At 37.1% G+C, this 18,046-nt stretch overlaps 1 protein-coding gene across 1 annotated transcript in view; it reads left to right on the forward strand.

Moving 5' to 3' along the window:
• The window catches only part of LOC102226347 (glutamate receptor ionotropic, NMDA 2A-like), a 139,181-nt gene that overhangs the window by 22,644 nt on the left and 98,491 nt on the right, over positions 1-18,046 (forward strand). Inside the window, exons 3-4 of the mRNA XM_023333988.1 lie at positions 12,413-12,637; positions 13,478-13,636. Coding sequence (XP_023189756.1) covers positions 12,413-12,637; positions 13,478-13,636 — 384 coding nt within the window. The remainder of the gene's footprint in view (positions 1-12,412; positions 12,638-13,477; positions 13,637-18,046) is intronic.

Genomic DNA, 18,046 nt, shown 5'->3' on the forward strand with positions numbered 1-18,046 from the left:
AAAAGCCTTGAATATTTTACATGACGTAATTGCTCTTTTTGGCCGTATATGACTTTTTCATCCAAAGCACTGTTACACATGGGATTAGTTCGGAACTTTAAAATGGAGCATAATAATAATTTCAAAATAAAAGCCTTGAATATTTTTACATCAGGTAATTGCTGTTTTTGGCTTTATGTGACTTTTTCATCCAAAGCACTGTTACACATGGGATTAGTTTGGAACTTTAAAATTAAGCATACTGAAAATTTCAAAATAAAAGCCTTGAATATTTTACATGACGTAATTGCTTTTTTTGGCCGTATATGACTTTTTCATCCAAAGCACTGTTACACATGGGATTAGTTCGGAACTTTAAAATGGAGCATACTGAAAATTTCAAAATAAAAGCCTTGAATATTTTTACATCAGCTACTTGTGTTTTGAGCATTATATAACTATTTTAACCCAAGGACTATTACGCATGGGATTAGTTTGGCCCTTTGAAATGAAGTTTAACAAAACTTCCAAAATAAAAGCCTTGACAACATTTTAAATCGTACTGAATGGTGCACGTCCGCCTCGCTTAACGTTCTTGTGGTTCTCCGCGTGCCACTGATTACGTTGCGGCGTTCTTTAGCGTCGACGCCAATTTGTGGCGTGACGACGCCGGGCCCAAGCCCGACGGGTGCGCCTTGGCAGGCCCCGGCTAAATTTCTTCAGAAATTTTGTTTTTCTAGTTTCAAAGTTAATCTGTAATATTTCCTGCATGTTCCTTGTTTTCATTTATTAATCTTATGTAATTCAGAAGGAGATACTGTATTTTAACGCCTACTTGAAATGTCTCCTTTCACTCTGATGCAACATTTCAGATGATTTCAGAAAAAAAAATCTGGATATAGAAACATAGAACATGCACAAATTCTTCCTTCCTTCCTTCCTTCCTTCCTTCCTTCCTTCCTTCCTTCCTTCCTTCCTTCCTTCCTTCCTTCCTTCCTTCCTTCCTTCCTTCCTTCCTTCCTTCCTTCCTTCCTTCCTTCCTTCCTTCCTTCCTTCCTCCTCCCTCCCTCCCTCCCTCCCTCCCTCCCTCCCTCCCTCCCTCCCTCCCTCCCTTCCTTCCTTCCTTCCTTCCTTCCTTCCTTCCTTCCTTCCTTCCTTCCTTCCTTCCTTCCTTCCTTCCTGATCAAACTTTTAAGACCAGTTAAAAAAATGGCAAGACTTTACTTCTTGTACTGTTAAATCTTAAGACGATTCTAAAGGCAAAATGAATAAATGGAAGGGAGACAAGAAAGAGTTAACAATTTAATGCAAACAGCCATTAAAGTGAAATGGATTGTTCATCAGTTGATCAAAGGTTTAACACCACATTATCTAAAAGCCCAAGTCTTAATAAAAATATGGATCTATTGCCATTTTCTGGTAGCTATTCACACTGTCATGAAATTCTGATGGCAAAACCAAAAGAAGCTTTCTTTCTGTGAATGTTCTCGGTTGGCTTTTTGTACTGCATTATCTAAACTTACGGTTTAGGTATTTTTTTTTCAATATGGTGTGAAATTTTGATCATAGTTTGGATTTAGCTTTGTCATTTTATTTTGATGTTTTATTTTGCGTTTAATGTTTTCTTTTGTCTCATTTGTCCCCGACTTTCAGCACTTTGTTCCAAGTGTGCTGAAACAAAGTGCAGCTGCAGTCAGTCTCATCATTTTTTGAAGCCTCACAAATGTGGATTCTGTTTGTGTATTTCAGATTTACTCATCTGTTACATTTTGTCTCCATGTAAGACACAACTAACTAATGTTGCGCCAAGGTCTTTGTATAGCAAAAACCATAAAACATACAAGTGAGCATATCCAACCTAAGTGGTGTATTTTCACAGCTTTAACACAATCTGTCTTTCATGCATTGTCTCTACGGAGTTTGGAGCAAGTCAGGAGCATTTGTGTAGAATTGTTTATTTTCTGCAACCAAAAAGAATAAAAATATCCCAACTGTTAGCAAAATGTTCTCTTATTAAATCTGTTCCTCAGCTCTGTCTTCTGCATTACCTTCATGTTTTTGATTATATGTTTCATAGCAGAAGGTGACGTTGCGAACAACCACAGGTCATATCTGTCACACACTAGTGTTTCTGTCTTGCTGCTGCGGTAGAACATCACCAGTTCCGTTTTGGGTTTATAAAGTAAAATGCAAGTACCTGAACAAGCTACACACACAAATGGAAAACGTAAAATTATTTTTTAGTTTACAAAAAAAAAAAAAGCCAGAAAGCAAGGTATATGTTCTGAAACATGCTGCCAAAGATGTTGCGCCTCCATCTGCAAGTATTTCCAGTTCTTTTTCCCAGTAGACACACAGCTTATAACAGACTGGATGAGAAAGTGCAGAGCATGGTGAGCTTCTCACAGCACTATTGGAGCCAAATAAAGCTGAGAAACAATAAAGGTGGGTGGCCAAGTCTCTTCATAACTTTAGAACACTGTGGCTCTTTCCAAACAGCCAAATCACTTGACTGTTCTTCCCACTGAACTGTTCTCTGTGTAAGCTCACTGTTTGAACGCATGACTAATGAACATAATTTATATTATGAAGTCATCTTGCAATTGGAAGGTTGTAGATTTGTTGTCGGCTTCCTCCTGTCACGTCAATGTGCCCCTGACTTGCCTGCTGATTTGCTCATTTGTGTATAAATGTGTATTTGTGAGTGAATGGGTGAATGTGGCTCTAATATTAAGCACTTTAAGTGGTCAGTGTAAATGAAGTAACACTTTCTAACTTCAGCCCATTTACCATATCGCTATTGTCAAGCACAATAACAATATCACTATTGTCATTGCTGGTTTCCATATTGTTCACATCTTAACTTACAAACCCCCACACATTTATTGTTATCCCTATGTGTGCGTGTGAGTATGTATAGTAAAATGCACTGTACAGATACTTAATGTGATAAACACAAACTAGCTCACTAAAGTGGGAGAAAAAGGAACAAAATTTTTATTGTTTTAACTTACAAATACAGATCTTAAAGGTGTGGCTTCATTCATATTTAGTTCACTTCCTTTAGGAAGCTATGAACAAAATAAATGTAACTATGTTTGCATTCCCCGTTTAGTCTGCTTTAATTAAACTTGTTTATTTATCTAGAAAGTCCGGTTTTGTTAGGGAAGGTGTGAATGTATAATCAAATTCGGATTCGGACCAAAAACGGCAAACTCTGGCCCGCCTAAAAACCTAAGTCTCAGTTCAGCAAGTGAACTCTGCTACTGTTCAAATGTATACGTTAATGCCAAGAGAACCGCAGACCAAGCTGGAAGTGGACATTGTGGAATTGTGGGTAAATACAACCTAAATAAACGTGAGAGTCTAATGCCAGCTGGAGAAATGACTCATGGTCTTTTACCACAGACAAAAGAGAAATCCTACAACTGCTGAAATCTGACACCACTCCATTTATGTTTACATTTAATGAAGAAAGAACTTGGGCTCATGACCTCTAAAGAGGCTTCGCTTTGTTTCCATCAGTAGTTCTTGGGTCAACAGGTTTTTCAAAGGGTTTGGATTGCTTGACACAGTGCGACGTGAATGTGAACCACAGCAGGTGAAAATGGAGCACATGTTTTAGTTTTGGTCCCCAATCAAACCAAATTGTGCTTATGTGTTAGAATTTTCTAGTCAAAGTCAAGATCAAAGTGCAATCAAGAATCTGTGACAAAACTTTAATTTAACTATTAACAGACTTTATCAATCCAATCTGACTGAGGTTAAACTATTTTGTGAAAAGGAAAAGGACTGGTCAAACATTTCAGTGTCAATAGCTGGTAGAGACATTCAGCTGAAACTGCAGAGAAATGGTTAATACAAAGAGTTGAACCAGGGTGGCTGAATAAAAATGCATACCACACTTGAAATGTTTGTCTTACAAAACATTTTGAAAGCCATCTATTCTTTTCCTTCCACTTCACTATTATGCACTACTTTGTGCTGGCATATCACATAAAATCCCCAACAAGTACACTGACGTTTGTGGTTGTAACATCAAAATGTGTATTTTGCTACACTTTTCTTGTGTGTTGTGTGTTTGATGTCAGTGACCATGTCTTTTCCTGTTTGGGAAATTTGGTTTTCATTCATAGCGGAAAAAAGTAACAATACCAATGTTACAGTACAATATTTAACTGGATGTTTACCACAAGTGTAAAATTATAAAATGTTATGTAAAATTATGAAAATTGTAGTATGAATGAGCTATGAATACCCTTACACACCATTATCAAGTAAATTATTCTATAAACACAGGTGATCTAGATAGATTATGTTCCTTTTTGTTATTATTCATGAAAACTGAGTCAGAATACACTTTATGGGGGCTTTAAACTGAGTGTTTGTATTTTAATTGAGTTTTATGCTGAATGTTAAAAGAACATGAAGCTGAGCTAAAGCAATATTCACTCTGTGTAATCAAGACCTCAGTAAACGATTAGAGAAGCCACAGTTTAGTTTGACTACTTAAGGTTTTCTTCATGTGACATTAATCTTGATGTCTTACCTCTTTCCCATTTGAGGTCAGAGCTGTGTCTTTGCAGATCTTGCAAAGGTTCAGAATGTACCTACAACACTTTCCCAGTTTCTGATAATTAGCTTCTACTTCTGTAAGTCAGACACAAATTTCATGCAGATTACCAGTAAAATATGTACATAAATAAATCGGATTCTTCCTCTTGGAGTTTGGGAATGAGATTTTTGCTGAATAACTAATCTGTGAAGAAAATAAAACAAAAACTGATGAACATTGTATGACTAAAAACTGTATTCAAAGCATTATCAGCAGAAAGGATGGGAGAAAGATGCAATTAAAGTTTTCTGCAATAGTGGTTGTGCTTGGGTAGAAATAATAACAAAGATTATATGATTTACTGCTTCATTATTCAACACCATGGGTGAGTTCTTTATGTCTTTGTTGTTAATGTATTGTTTGACTTTATGCAATGCCTTTTTCATGAAAAAAGCATGCATTTTCGAAAACGTCTGTAACATTACAGCTACCCCACCATGACTGAGGCTAAAAAAGTACTTAAAACGATGCTATGCAGATAATGATAGATCAAATCACTAAATATAACAGAGTTGAGATGGTCCTGAAACAGACCATCTGTGAACTAAAACAGAAAGGCAAAGAATGTCTGTCAGCAAGTGAAACATTGAAGTGAATCAGCCAATCACATCACAGCAATTCAAATTAAATTCAAATTCAAAAATACTTTATTGATCCCAAAGGGAAATCAAATGTTGTAACTCATATAATTCAAATTCTTCAGAGTTGTTGTCCATAGTGACGGCTGTTGGACAGAAAAATCTCTTGTATCAGTCTGTATTACAGTGAATCTGAAGAAGCCTCTGACTACAATTCAAAGCATTTAGACGTGTAGACAGGTTGATTATGACTTGCTGAGGTTCTAACCCAGCATCAGAATGTGGAAGATAGTGAATTAATGTGACTTTGAACCCGTCATGGGTCTTGGTGCCAGAATGGGTTGATCTGAGTGTTTCTGAAACTGCTGATTCTTTATACTGTATACCTTCTAACTGCGACCAAGTGAGATACTTATATAATAAATCACAAAGCAGCTTGTGATTCTAAGTATCTTACAGAGGAGAGTAAACCAGTGCTATGCCTTGCATAGCATGAGACTAACTAACATTAATATGGCTTCAACATTTCAGTTGAAGTTGCATGACTTGCATTGAAGGGGCACATATGTGTTATATATATTTATCTCAAAGTGGTTGATCAAAATGTGTATGCCACACCATCCAATACACAAGTATCTGATCATTTACCTGAAGCTCTGTATTGTCATTGAAAAGCAAGACAAATTAACAATAGTGCAAAGAGTGAAAAAAAATATCTGGACTAGAGTATGACTTTAAGAAGCCATATATAGTGATAGTACGATCATAATTTGTGCTGGCATCTTTCGACACTGAGGCTGCTTGGTTGGCCATGAATGAAAGAATAAAATTGTGGGCTGATGGATTAAAGCAATTACACCCACATGATTTAATTTAATAAGAGTTAGGGGCAACATAGCTAAAGCAAAAGATGTGCTTAAATTCAAGAAACTCACCCTGGGTTGTGTTAACAATACAATGTTTAATCATTGTCATTAAAGCGGCTTGAGGGCCTCTTAGTGCTGACTCCCACTTGAGCATTTGGGTTGTTGTCTCTTGCTTTGACAGAGGCACAATTTTCAGTTTTCATAGATTTAGATTTAACTTCAGAGGAGAAAAAGAATTATGCTTTGCTTGTTTCAAGTGAATTCAAACGAGTGTGGTGTCTATGTCTCAGTAACATAGTGTCTATAAAAATTATTCACACTATTGGAAATTTAACCCTTTAATTGCTTTTACAAATAAATCATGATCAACAAAATTTGACTTTTTTGACATAAAAAAATTAAAAAAAAGAAAAAACAAAAAAATGTTTTAATCTCAAAGTGAAAACAGAATTCTACAAAATAATGACAATAATGACATGAAGTCTGTTTGGACAGGTCTCAATCAGACTTGCAGATCTGGACATTGCAATTTTACTCCACTAACACTAACTCTAACCTTAACCCTAATCTTCCATTCAAAATTGTTCAAGCTATCTCATGTTTCATGGGCATTAGCCGTGAACAGCACTTTTTAAGTTCTGCCACAAATTCTTGATTAGATAGACGTCTGGACTTTGACTGGACCACTCCAGAACATCCATCTTTTTTGTCCTTAACCCTTTCATGCATGAATTATAATCCTTTGTGTCAGATTTTTTTTTCCATTTTAAAAATTTTTTTTCTTAAGGCATAATAAAAGGTAGGAAAAATTTTTTGTAAAAATATTTTTTTTATTTTTATGTGATCAATTGTAATTTTGTCCAATTACAAAGTTGTTATTTGAAAAATACATCAGTAGTATTGTTCCTTAGGGGTTATCTGATGTCACAATATTTTTTTTACTTGCAAGAGTCGTCTACAGTAGAAGGAGGGACCGGGTCGGTTCTCATGCTTTTTTGTCTGTCGGCCATATTGGATTTAACAAAAATAATTTCCTGCATTTGCAGCTGATGGCCAGTAGTTGATGGTATATTTTATGATGCATTAGTGTCCACTTCAGTGGTCTGTGTGCATTTATAACATAAAAATCCACAGGAAGCACAAGAAAATGGCTTTTAGATATCTGTCCACTGTAGTGACCGCTATGCATGAAAGGGTTAAATTATTTCTGTGTAGGTTTAGGCATCTTGTATGTAACAAAAAAAGTTGTTATACATGATTTTTATTTTTATTTTGCTGCATTGATTTTATTTTCTACTTTTACAAGCCTCGTAGGGCCTGCGGCTAAAAAGGTGAAATGCTGCCACCATAAAAATTCACATTGGGGATAGTGTGTTTGTGGTAATGTGCAGTGTTTGGTGTGTGCCAAACATAGAGTTTTTTCTGCCAAAGAGCTCCACTATGATCTCATCACACCAAATACCTTCCTTGCTTTTGACCATGGCATCTTGAGTTTTGTTCAACAGAAGTTTTCTCATTGCCACTTTTAAGAAAAAGCTTCACTAGTGAAGAACCCGGACAAAAGTTGTTATATGCTGAGTATCTTTCAGCTCAGATGCTGGAACTTGTAAGTTCTTCAGCGTAGTCATGGTGACCTAATGCTCTCTCTCACTAGTGTCCTTTATGCATGGCTGTTCTCACACAGTTTGTGAGGACGTCCTGACCTAGGCCAAAAAAAAACAAAAAAAAAAAAAAACGTGATGTATTTATTCCATTTCCAGATGGTAAATTTAACTGAAACCCAGGGGATGTTCAGTGCCTGAGAGATTTTTTTTTGTATTCATCCTCTTGCTTGTACGTTTCAATAATCTTTTCTCTGACTTGCTTGGGGTATTGCTTAGTCTTCATGTTGTAATTGTAGCCAGAAACACTGATAACCCAGTGAATGGACCTTTCAGACCCAGGTGTGTCACTTCAGACACACTCACTGCACTCAGGTGATCTCCATTCCACTCATTGTGAGACTACAAGCACCAGTTGGCTGGATCATTGTTGAATTAGGTCAGCCACTTTAAAGAGGGTGAATGTTTATGCAATCATTTATCTTATGTTGCATGTTTTTATTTGCATGATATTATTAAATAAAAAATAAAAAATTCACTTTGACACAATTAACATACTTTGATGCAAAACTCAGAGAAGAAATTTTTTTTAGCTGTCACCTTTTATGGTTTACCCACTGTGTGGAGGGAGTCAGTTCTTGTCGGCAACACTCAGGCTTACTGTTTTCTACATGAATGTACAGCCCATAAAATAGGACTTAAAAAAGATTTTTAATTGGGATAATATTATAATTGTCTGAGCAACTTATTGCTTGGTTGTCATTAGCTGTAACCCTTGTTGATGCCTGACCTTTTTACAAACCATGGCACAGCACACTTTGCTTCCTGACAGTGTTAGTGCTGAGGCTGGCTCCTGAAAAAAGTTCATGTAGCCTTGTCCTGTTTAGTAAAAACTGACACTAACTCTTTCAGTCAGGAGTGCATCTCTGTGTGATCTAGCAGCGTATGCTAAGTGCTGCTGGAGCTAAAGGCTACTCTGTGGGCACCAGGGCAGATAGAGCACACTGAAACACACTGACTTTCCTTATTGACCTGATTAGACAGGGTGTAAGATGACATAGATCATACACACACTCCTCCAACTGGAAACACAGTATTAAAAAACAACACTCATACACACACATCAGGAGATTTCCCAGAGAAAGATATGCAGGTACTGTATGGATGCATGGATAAAAAGAAAGAAGCTGGAAGATGAAGAAATCTGGAAGAAGTAACTTAATTTTGAATATGGGATGTTTCCTCCTGGGGTGCTTTTTCAGCTCTGCTGGACTGTGGTGGTGTAAAAATTGGCTGAGATGCAATGTAGCATTCACATCATGGTTTCATTAGCTCCCATTCAGCCCCAGGCATTTCACACTGCATTTCCTCTACTCATCTGCCGCTTTTCAGATCTGCTCTCATTACAGAGAAAGGTAACAGAAAGTGTGTTGAAACTGGGAACTCCAGCTCAGTCTCCTCTGAGTTAGACTGGTACTCCGTTTAGCAGATGCCATTGAAAGACACGCTTTTTTTTCATTACTGTAAATGTTATTGATTGATGCAGACACTTGTGTGCCTTCAGCAATGTGGAAACTTTCCCCTCTACACCCCACGAATGAGGTAAAATCAGATTACATTTATTTCAGGGTTATTTTATCCATTAATCGCTGGCACTTTACTGTGCACATTGCCTGCAGGCGCAGATTATGTTCAAATAAAGGCAGACACTGGAAGAGCGATTCAGGGCATCACATGAAGCCCGATAAGAGGTTTAGCAGAGAAAGTTAAGTTTAACCCTCATCTTAAAATGGTCAGTCTTTTTGATGTTAACTTAGGAAATATCTAAAAAGTAAAAGGCAGAAATAGAGCAGTATACTTACTGCTTCATCTTATACTTATCTTATTGTTAATTTTTGCTTTTGTACGTGACACTTAACCTCATAATTGAATTTATATATCAAGTTAACTTCAAGACAATCTAAGAAACTTGGGGAGTCAGTTCAAAGCCTTTCAAAACTTGCCCTCAAAACTCATAGATTTCTTCTATGACTACTATAAATTATGCTGTAAGAGATACTGGAGGTTTTATTAAAAGTCACAATTCCTATAAAGTTCTGCATAAGCAGTGCACACTACATGATGAATTGGAATCTTTTACAAAATGAAAATTTTATCATTCTACTTTTCTTTTAAGCTTAGCACACTACGAGTGGAGCAGTAAGACATTTCTTGTAGTTGCTCACCAGGGGTCTCATGTGTAAAAGAATGAGCAACTTTGTAGGGACAAATTTTGAAAAGTGCAATGCACAAAACAATTCTGATGTGTGAAGCAATGCGCACACATTTGGCTGTACAACTTTCATTTATACATCCCAAATTCAGTGAAATGGAGCACAGCTGCTGGTACCACATGGATCGCCCAGTCCCCACCCACAAATACATATGTGAATTGGTATAAATACCCAGAAGACGCCCACCACATGTCCAAATAACCATGGCAACTGTCCCTGCTTGAAGTAATACAATTCTAATAATAATAATATTAACATATTTTATTTAAAAGGCGCCTTTCAAGGCACACAAGGTCACCTCAACAACAACAAAAAAACATATTAAACTTTATAGCAATAAATAACAAGACAAAAGCAAAAACTAATGTTGATTAATCCAAGTGGTAATACTTTTTGAACAGCAGAGCTTTCAGCTGGAATTTGAAGACAAACAGAGTTATTTCACAAAGAGGAAGCATGTGTTGGACAAGGCCACCATGCCACTGCATTTATTAGGAACTATTGCATATCTAAGTTGCACATTTACTAAATTAAAATGCTTTCTATTCATAAAGACACATTGGTGGATGATTGTCTTACCTGGCAGCAGCTCCAGCTGTACTGGTATTCTTAACGCACGGCTCCTTCTTCAAGGCTGGGGATAAGAAACCATCACCAACACGTCCCTGCAGATCATTATGGTTTCTGAATCCTTCCATTGGCGACATTCTAAAGCAGAACCAAAGGTGACAACATTACACACACCTTTGCTCAGCTATTTAGAGACACATGTGATGGTCTACACCTTTTCCATCTTAGGCATCATCAAACCTGACCTGCTGATCTGACCCCGTTTTCTTTTCTGTGAGAACAAAAAGTGTCTCTTAATATTTAGATTAATTTTCTACACTTTGTCACACAGACCAATGCGTATTTACTTCTACAAGTGGTAAATGCAGAAGTAACTTGCATCTGATAGTGATTTCCCCATAGTTTTAGTGTTGTTATATTTATTTATTTTGTGTGTGTATGGAATGTATAGGTATAAATGTGGTTCAATTTCCTTGGTTTTGTTTAAAAAATAAATCATTACATTTTTCAAACACAATGTGTTTGATGCTCCTTGAGCTAAAAGACACTGCATGAAGTCAGATTTTTGTGTATTTAGCTGAGTTTTGGTGCTTAACTTACTATTGTCCACTGAAAAAGTTTGCATGGCTTCACGGCAGGTAAAAACACTTTTTGTGCGTACATGAGATCACAGGTTTGCAAATACCTCAGCAGATTTTTGATGACTCGTTTGTATTTGAACTTTAATTTTGTTAGATTTAGACTTGGTTACCTTGTCCTTATTGATACTGGAAGTTGGTGTCTTTTTGGTACTATTAATTGACACATAAAACCAGGCAGAACAAAAAAAAATTTTTTTGGTGAAAAATAGTTTGTAAATAAAAATATATAAATTAAAATCAGAAAATATCTTCCGGAACACCTCAAAGACTCAAAAGGACATCTCTGCAGAACTCTAGGACAAACAAAGGTGAGGTTGCTGCACATGAAATATTAATCTTAGCAGATTAATATAAACAAACAATGTTAGTTCAATGTTCTTTTTATTCATGTAGCTTTTGCAGTTGTACCCTTTAAAATAACTATAAAGGAACCTTGTTTTCTGTTAACAAAGCTTGCAATAGTTTTTCCAAATACTTACGTCTTCCACACATGATTTTAGTTCAAAGACACAAACTTAATTGGTCTTGCCACTTTTTTTTGCAGCCTTCTTAAGGAAAGGTATGAAAATAGCTATGCATTACATAAATTGTGTATGGAATTTTGTCACTAATGAAAACATTTTCTTTTTTATGAAGGAGCTTGTGAAGCCCTAACTGCTTTATTTGCCTGAAAATAGCGCTGAAAAAGCAACGTTGTGCTTTTCTTTTTCTCTTCTAATAACAAATATGCTTTCCTAGCACTACAAAAGAACTTAATGTGTGTTGTGAGACTGTCTTTCCAAACAAAATGAAATTCTTCTGAACTAGTGGGACATAAACTCCTATCCAGTTTTCTCCAGCTCTGACACCAAGCAAGCCTCCGCAGACCAATTACCTTATTTTCTAAAAGGCAACACTCTGGAATGTTAAAAACTGAGGCAATATAATTTGCAACAGTTTCTTGTTGTAGTGGCACTTAACATTGATTAAAGAATGATAAAACAGGTTTTTTTTATATTGGCTGTACCTCATTGTTTGACATACACTATAATGAGATTTCCCTTCAGATGGCAGGTAGACGATCATTGTTAGCTCAAAAGTTATTAAAATGTTCAGATAGATTTTTTTTCAAGTAAATCCTGTTAATTTCTCAGTCTGTTTTTTATATTTGCTTCCATATTTTTCAGAGTTTATCAAATGCTTTGAACAACACAAGTCATATCAATTCAGGATTTACATTTAACGCCACTGTTTTTTCAGGACAAAAGTACTGATTTCATTCTTCCCATTTGCCTTTCTGTCTTCTGTAGGGTATGATGGGTGTAGTGGGCTGGACCTTGGTCCTACTCTTCTCAGTCATGATGCCTGTTGCATCCCAAAAACCTCCAAAACTCAAGGTGGGTGTGATTCTAGGCCAGACACGCCCAGTAGCTGACCAGAACCTTCAGCCTCCTCAACGCCCTGATGATCCACTTGAAACTTCTGTGTTCATCCTGAAGATCAACCAGACAGACCCAAAGTCTGTAATCATAGAGGTGAGAATGATTTACATTCTTAGGTATTTTAAGGAATTGCACATATGCCAACAAACCTTCTGATGCCCTTAGGCAACAAAATATTCTTTTAAACTTAAAACTAACAAAAGTTCAATGGGCTCAATGGAGAGTCCCCAGGAGGGGCACTCTCCATTGTCCTGTTGGGGGACTTCAACGCTCACGTGGGCAATGACAGTGAACCCTGGAGGGTCATGGTTAAGATCAGGCTCCCCTGATCTGAACACGATCTGAACTCGAGTGATGGTCTGTTGTTGGACTTCTGTCGTCGTTATGGACAACACCATGTTCAGGCATAAGGGTGTCCATATGTGCACTTGGCACCAGAACACCCTAGGCCACAATTTGATGATAGATATAAGCGGCAGAAATGTGTTTTTCCCATAGAGTGTCTGGGCTCTCCCTTAGATATAGGATAAGAAGCTTGGAAATCCATGAGGGACTCAGAGTAGTGCCGCTTCTCCTTCATGTCGAGAGGAGCCAGTTATAGTGGCTCGGGCATCTAGTTAGGATGATTCCTGGACGCCTCCCTCTGAGGTGTTCCAGGCATGTCCCAGAGGAGACCCCGGGTAAGACCCAGGACACGCTGGAGGGACCATATTCCCCCGGAGGAGCTGGGAAAAGTGGCTGGGGAAAGGGAAGTCTGGGCCTCGGTTCTTAGGCTGGTACCCCTGCGGCCCAACTCAGGATAAAGAGAAGATGGATGGATGGATGGATGGATGGATGGATGGATGGATGGATGGATGGATGGATATATTGTGCTGTCCTGGCATATGTGTAAACTCCTTTGATTAAAACTTGGGTTTATTCACTCTGTCTCAGGTTTGTGGGCTTTTGTCTCGGGAAGGTCTCCATGGCCTTGTGTTTGCTGATGGCACCGATCAGGAGGCCATCGCCCAGATCCTAGACTTCCTGTCTGTTCAGACACAGCTTCCAGTTTTGGGTGTTCATGGAGGCTCCTCTATGATAATGGCTGATAAGGTGAGTCACCTACAAAAAAATACCTTAACCTTTTTTGTGTTCAAAATGTTTGGCATTTGGAATAACACGCAGCTGTGATGTGTCATTTGTTTATGATAGATAGATAGATAGATAGATAGATAGATAGATAGATAGATAGATAGATAGATAGATAGATAGATAGATAGATAGATAGATAGATAGATAGATAAAAAACTTTATTAATCCTTTTGGGATTTACCCTCAGGGAAATTGTAGTTCCCATCTTCCACACAGCACCAACACATCAAACAATACATCAATACTTGAATGAAAATCAAATTAAATGAAAGACGGTTTTTGTTTTGCATTGTGATGTTTTTTTATCAAACCAAAACTATTTTTGTGACATGATCACCAAAACAGGAAATGAACACTGAACTTATAAGTTTTCCTTTGCTTTAGGAAGTTAATGGGTTGTAAAGAAAAGGCCTATTTATGGAATATGTCAGGTGAGTGTTTGGAAATATATTGGGACCATAGATAAAGGATATGAGCACTTGTGCTTTAAAGAGCCTCCTTACTGTTTTTTTTTCTATCAAACATGTTGCTAATAATGTTTTGTCTCTGATTTAGTGGAAATATTGATGTTGATGAGACTTTCTCCAAAATTACAAGCTTTTTCAAGCTGTATAGTTCCACTATTGAAAATGAGGAGCTAACATTCACAAATGACATTGAAATAAAATCCAGCCTAACGTGTGGTTTGAGGAGGGTTAACCTACTGAAGGAAAATTATCCCAGTTTCAGAAGATGTGCTTTTAACTTACCAGTGCTCTATGGATACTTCTATCAGTTTGTATTCTCTCACATTTAGATCATCAAACCAAATTTTAGATCTACCATAACTGACTGACACCTGCTGATTTGAAACCAGCTTCTGACTATGAGCAATTTTTATACATGTGGTAGATCTCAGCCAGCTGGTGAGAGAAAAATAACTCTTAATCTCCAAAAGTTTGGCCTGGCATAAGGGAGCAAACTACCTACAGCTAAAACACATTTTATGGCAAAACACAGGGGTAGAGCAGGGAGTCAACAGTCAGACCATTAAGTAACTACAGGTGTCATTTGTGATTGCTATTTACTTGTTTTTTCTTGTACTTTTTTATGTAACCCCCCTGTGCCTCCTTTAATTGTCCCTTGGGGATAAATAAAGTTCTTTTTAATTGAATTTGAAATGATTTGAATTAAAGGTCATCAGGAAAAAACAAGTTATCTTTTACAGACAATTAGCTGTAGCAACAGCTAATATTTGTATCATTTTGAGAAAAATCTTGAGACAAGAAGTTTGACTACAGATGGTATGTCAGCATTAAAATGTTCTTTACAAATACTACATGTGGCTTGTGTTGGGACTTTTTAGGGCCAACCCACATTTTTCTTGCGATAAGGTTTTATCTATGTTTTACCATCATGGAGAAAACGAAAACTGTTATGTTCAGAAAAATGCATGAACACTAGCTAATATAGTGTATTAGCCATTAAAGCCACTTATGTAAAGTATTCTTTGTGATGCCATCAGTGAATGACCGTGCTGGCGCCCATGTATCAATCAGAGTAACATTGTTGGTCAGAACTGGAGCTGGATGTATGTAGAAAAAAATATGACTATGATGAGGTACAAGCCTGAACACAATCAAAAAGGAAAATATGAAACTCTCTTTTATTGCTTAACTCTTTTCAAGTGTTCCTATGCTGAATAAGTAGCCAGATGGATGTGATGTTAGTAAATGGATGCTGTAGATAATAAATCCACACACTGGAGTGTCTTTGTACAGTCATGGGAAGATGTTTTATAGAACATACAGCATTCTCAAGTGTATAACGTTTATTTTAGCAGACAATCATGAGTTGTTGTTAAAAAGCCTTTTATGTCTGGACTAAAGCTGAGCAATGCAAGACCAAAGCAGGAGGTGGAAATAGCTGTATCAAGTCATTGCTTAGCAGGTCACCAGATAGATTTTTTTTTTCATAAAAGCAAATAAAGATGTACTTTATTATTTGGGCTTTGTTTTGTTTTAGTCGATACTCAGAACAAAGTTAGGGGTGCACATATCTCTCTCTTATCTGAATTTTCCCCGTGGTACTGACTGTAGAGCTTGCTGACTGACAGACAAACTGAAGAAGCTTTGATAAAAACACAACTGGTTGTTTAGCTTTTAAATCTCTCAGGGCACAAAAGACAAAACACAGGAACCAATAACTGCTGCAATACAGCAGTCTTTTGAAGTTGAAACTGACTGGGGATCGGGCACTGAGTATATATATGTGTATATACAGTATATGTGTATATATGTGTGTGTATGTGTGTGTATGTGTGAGAAAAGATAAGTAAAACAGAAAGCGGGGGAGAGAGGTGGGAGTGAGTTTGAAGGTTTGGGAACTGCAGTGGCAGCTTGAAGGTCAGTGGCTTGAACTTCCTGAGAACAATGACAGAAAAAGTAAATAAAATATGTCTGTCTTGTCCTTAATCTGTGCTGTTAATATGCCATTAAACAAGGTACTTAATCCCCTACTGCTCTAATTGAACTGCTCAGTGGCCAAAAGTACAAGCGTATGGTCTTTTTTTGGGCAGCTTGCAGTAGAGAGGTGCCACTGCTTGTTGCCCGGTAACTAACTAGCCTGTACAATTGTTCCTGTGGGCCTGACCTGGAAATAAAACCATTTTTTTATGTCCGGTTTAAAGTAAGGGCAAAATCAGCCAACTACCAGAGAGGTAACGAATCACAGTGAGACAGCAAATCATTGAATAGACATTATAAGCTTTTCTCTTGGTTGCATAGGAGATTCACTTAAAGAGAAAAATGTGTGAGTGGACAAAGCCCATCTGGTCTTTAACTGGATTTAAGTGGAAAATACACAGTGGTGTCATGGTTATGATGTATGGTAAGTTTTATTTTATTTTTTAAGAAATACATTATTACCTTTTTGAATACAGCAGTAGTTTGTTTTTCTGTTCTCATACAGTAGTAAATGGAATCCCAGCAGCTTACTATCTTCTGGTATAGAAACCCTGGAATCTCCTCTCCCAGCCAGGTTTAGCTGTAACAAAGCTTTCTAAATGGAAAAAAATGTGTCTGATTTCTGATTGTGAATTTTTAATTAAGTTTAATACACCTTTAGTCAGAAACAGTTGGGGAAGTTTGCTTGAAAAATTGCTGAAGAAATGAAACATTATTCAGAGCTGTGCCCTTTATTCTTTTGCAGATTGTCTGATTAAAACATTGAATAGACTCATCAGATGTAATAACGTGTCACAGTCTCTGTGCCAAACACAAGCTCAGTTACAGAGGCCATGAGGATTTTCAGTGAGGTTGCCACATGTGTCGTGTTTGACACTCAAACTGTGATGGCGACAGAACCACAATGAACAATGTCTCAGCGCTTTTCAGCAGCTCTATTAGCTCCCTACTAATTTCACAGCATCAAACACATTTAGGCATTAGTGTTGTGAAAACTTGCACAACATAACAGCCTTACACCAACAAACATAGTCTGCTCTGAAGACAAAATGCCTCAATATATTATGTTTCGGCTGCATAAATGCTGCTGTTATACCTGATTCCTGCTCTGATAACATCAGTAGTATCAGGAGACAGAACTTGAATAATTCGCTTTTGTTATTGTGGACTAACAAAAAAACAAAGCATTGTTAGGAGCCTGCAGCCAGTGCACTCTCCGCAGCCACATTCATTTAAGATTCTTTCAAATCATTTTTATACTTAAGCAGCATCAATCCATACTCTTCCCATGGTACATTTAGCATTTAAGCTGTGTTTAGTAATTTTCTAGACAGGTTTCTTCACAGGGAGCACAATATCTGCAATGAAAAGTGATGCTGCCCAGAAAGAAGATTTACGATTCAGTTTAAGATTCAAGCAAGCGGCTCAGTGCTCTAAAATAATGGACATACAACACACAGAGGCGGGCAGAACAAGTGTGAAATACTTGGTGTTAAAGCAGCGTTAAGCTGTCAAAATGCAAACTTAACTGTCATGATTATGACATATTTCAAGTAAAGGCTTTCTCCAGTTGTCATTTTTATCAGCTATTCAGCAAACCTTAGACCCATCACTGTGAATCACATAAACAGAAACAGACACTGCTGGGTCCCCCTGAAAACTGATAAATACTGTGGAGACAGAACCTGACTCAAGAGAGCCTTTATTTTTAAAAATATTTCTAATAAAATAAGTAAAATCTTTTTTAAAAAAGTTTAGTCTTAGTGTTTTTATGCAGAATTTGAACAAATTGGTAACACTTTATTTGATGGGTTGTGAATAAGACTGTCATGACTCCATCATAAACATGACATAACACCTGTCATGAACATGAGTAAGTCTTCATGAATATTTATGACTGTTGTCATAAAGTGTCATTCGGTAAATC

This window comes from Xiphophorus maculatus, chromosome 5, assembly GCF_002775205.1.
Source record: "Xiphophorus maculatus strain JP 163 A chromosome 5, X_maculatus-5.0-male, whole genome shotgun sequence".
NCBI lineage: Eukaryota > Metazoa > Chordata > Actinopteri > Cyprinodontiformes > Poeciliidae > Xiphophorus > Xiphophorus maculatus.